This window comes from Triticum aestivum, chromosome 2B (genome assembly GCF_018294505.1).
Source record: "Triticum aestivum cultivar Chinese Spring chromosome 2B, IWGSC CS RefSeq v2.1, whole genome shotgun sequence".
NCBI lineage: Eukaryota > Viridiplantae > Streptophyta > Magnoliopsida > Poales > Poaceae > Triticum > Triticum aestivum.
Genome location: NC_057798.1, coordinates 125,934,849 through 125,938,407, shown reverse-complemented (window position 1 = coordinate 125,938,407; position 3,559 = coordinate 125,934,849). Strand labels below are relative to the sequence as shown.

The 3,559-nt window shown below is 44.6% G+C and overlaps 1 protein-coding gene across 1 annotated transcript; it reads left to right on the top strand.

Moving 5' to 3' along the window:
• The first annotated feature begins 930 nt into the window (after positions 1 to 930).
• On the top strand, positions 931 to 3,354 carry LOC123040781 (G-type lectin S-receptor-like serine/threonine-protein kinase At2g19130). The gene has a single exon (XM_044463535.1). It carries the CDS (start codon positions 931 to 933, stop codon positions 3,352 to 3,354), a length of 2,424 nt encoding a protein of 807 aa, XP_044319470.1.
• Positions 3,355 to 3,559: the final 205 nt, after the last annotated feature.

Genomic DNA, 3,559 nt, shown 5'->3' with positions numbered 1-3,559 from the left:
GTTGTTTCCGTGACCAAGAGAAAACGATCCAACATTTATTTTTTAAGTACCCACTAGCCAAGTTATTACAAATAATACTCCCTCCGTCCTAAAATAAGTGTCTCAACTTTATACTAGCTCTAATACAAATTTGTACTAAGCTCAAGACACTTATTTTGAGATGAAGGAAGTACATGTCATGTAAGGTACCTTCACCTAATAGTATAGCCAGTATGTTTGTTAATTGGCATGAATTAGTGTGGGAGTTTGTGCATTATTTTGGGTTATTTGGAACTGTCAGAACGGTTGCATGTTTAATAAAGACAAATATTACAATCCTATCGAGCATCTGGATGGATCCGTACGTGATCATTACTACATCATGTGAAAGCGAGGGAGCTTATGACCATTGGGTGCAACCGATGAAAGACAATAACGTGGCTACATACAACCAATTTGAATGACAATTTAATAATAAGATAGGTGTTTAGTCATGTTGTCTTTTTTTGCCGGTTGTGCCTATTGCTTTATTTGTTTTATAACTTGTCGTTGATTGGCTGCTGAGATGTTCTCTATTCGTTTTAATAAATGATTGTGTGCATTGATTGATGCAGTGGCCGAAGATATACAAACCTTTTTTTGAAAGATTTTTTTTTCTAACGAGCCCACCCCGAAGTTTCATCCCTATACTTTGCACCAACCATTCCACGGCAAGACTAGACCATTTCTTAAAAGAAAAAATTAGACCACTTTCTTTTTGGCAAGGAAGACTAGACCACATTTTTACCGCGTGCAAGGCAGTTGGTCATCCACCGCTCGACACGATTATTCTAATCTACTCTGCTTGACTTCACCGCAGATGTTTACAGATTTGCTATATATGACCGCTCCGCCGTGAGAGCATCCATCCCGAATTCCCAGTGCAAAGCTCGCTCACTCCCTCTGTTCATCATGCCTCTCCTCATAGTTTTCACCTCACTCTTCTTCTACCTGAGCGCCCCTCCAAGTTTCGCCGCCGCGACGGACACCATCTTACCCGGCCAAGCACTTGCCGTCGGCGACAAGCTCGTCTCCGAAAACGGCAGGTACGCGCTCGGCTTCTTTGAAACAAGCAGCACCAAATCCTCCCAGAGCACCAGCGGCTGGTACCTGGGCATATGGTTCAACACAGTCCCCAAATTTGCTTCCGCCTGGGTTGCAAACAGAGAGAAGCCAGTCAAAAACACCGCCTCGCTGCAACTGACAATCTCCAGCGATGGCAACCTCGTCATCCAAGACCGCTCCACCCAGTCCATATTCTGGTCCACCCAAGCAAACGTCAAAAGAAACGGCACCATTGCCATGCTCTTGAGCAATGGAAACCTCATCCTAAGGAACTCCTCAAACTCGTCGCATATCTTGTGGCAAAGTTTTGACCACCCCACGGATACACTTTTACCCGGGGCGAAGCTCGGATTCGACAGGCTAACCGGCCTGAATCGTCGTCTGGTGTCGTGGAAAAACAGGATCAACCCGGCTCGCAGCGCGTACTGCGATGCGTTAGACCCCAGCGGTGCAGATCAGTTCTTGCTTACACGGCTCGACTCCTCCATGTCATATTGGTCCAGCGGTGTATGGAACGGGGAATCCTTTGCGTCGGCTCCAGGGTATAAAAGCCCGAACCGGGCTTCTTACAATTTGACCTTTGTTGACAATGAACGAGAGAAGTATGTTGTTGAGAGCTTAGCCGATGAGAATGCGGTTTTTCGGCATGTACTTGATGCCTCTGGTCAGGCCAAGGGGTACATTTGGTATGAGGGCTTGAAAGACTGGATATTGGCCTACAACCAACCAAAAGCTCAGTGTGATGTCTACGCAGTATGTGGACCTTTCACAATCTGCAACGATGACGCCCTCCCAAACTGCATTTGCATGGATGGCTTCACCATAACATCCCCTCTGGATTGGGAGCTCGAAGATCGAACCGCTGGGTGCTCGAGAAAAACTCCATTGCACTGTATTACTAACAAGAACACAACCTACTCGACAGATCAGTTCGCCTCTTTGCCATGTGTTAGGTTGCCCAAAAATGCTAGCAAAGTAAGGATTGCCACACGCGCCGAAGAGTGCGCACAAATTTGCCTGAATAATTGCTCTTGCACTGCTTATTCCTTCAGGGATGAAGGATGTTATATCTTGCATCATGAATTGATCAACATAGCACAGTTACAATGTGGTGGCACAACGAAGAATTCGGATGGAGAAACACTTCACTTTCGCCTTTCTGCTCAAGATGTTCAAAGTTCGAACACAAATAACAGAAGGAGGACTGTTGGAGTTGTGGTTGGCACAAGCCTTTCTGCTCTAGCCTTATTTGGACTCGGCTTCCTCCTAATGATTTGGAGAAACAAAAGGAAGAGATCTCCTCGCAAAATTTACAGTAGTAATGGGGGGAGAATCGTTGCATTTGAATACAGTGACTTGCAACGAGCAACAAAATATTTCACAGATAAATTGGGGGGAGGTAGTTTTGGTTCTGTGTTTAAGGGGTTTCTAAGTGACTCGCATGCCATAGCAGTGAAGATGCTTGATGGTGCTTATCAAGGAGAGAAGCAATTCAGAGCCGAGGTGAGCTCGGTTGGAGCTATCCAACACATCAATTTGGTCAAGCTAGTCGGTTTTTGCTGCCACGGTCCAAAAAGGCTCCTGGTTTATGAACACATGCCAAACCGGTCGCTTGACATCCATCTTTTTAAAGACAACTCAACGATATTGAATTGGACTACCAGGTATCAGATAGCCCTTGGAGTTGCTAGAGGGTTAGCATACATGCATGAGAGCTGCCGAGACTACATCATACATTGTGATATCAAGCCAGAAAACATACTTCTCGATGCTTTATTTGTTCCTAAAATTGCAGATTTTGGGATGGCAAAGATTTTGGGAAGGGATTTCAGTCGAGCAGTGACCACAGCCAGAGGCACTATAGGGTACCTTGCACCTGAATGGATTTATGGTGTTGCTATTACAACAAAAGTCGATGTTTATAGTTATGGGATGGTGTTGCTAGAAATTATATCTGGAAGGAGAAACTCGGATGCATCATGTTCCAGTGGTGGCGACCTTGGTGTTTTTTTCCCTGTGCATGCCGCGCGTAAGCTTCTTGAAGGAGACATCGAGAGTTTAGTAGACTACAAGTTACAAGGTGATGTCAATCTTGCTGAGGTTGAATTAGTTTGCAAGGTTGCATGTTGGTGCATACAAGATGATGAATTCGACCGGCCAACAATGGGAGAGGTGGTTCAGATTCTTGAGGGACAGGTTGAAACCAGGATGCCACCGATGCCAAGATTACTTCAAGCTGTGGCTGGAAGCTCCTGTTCAACGTGTTCGTAAACACACTTGAGTGACTAGAGATGTTGTCATGATCATACCTATGTCTATGTTAAAGAAATAGAGTTTTCTTTATCCTACAAATGTAGTGTACTTATCATGGTCGTATAGTTCTATCTATGTATTTCAAGTTGCATGTAACATCTTCAATGCACTAGTATGTCTGATTATTTGCAATTCTCCAATATAGTGGTACTGATGTGGTAGA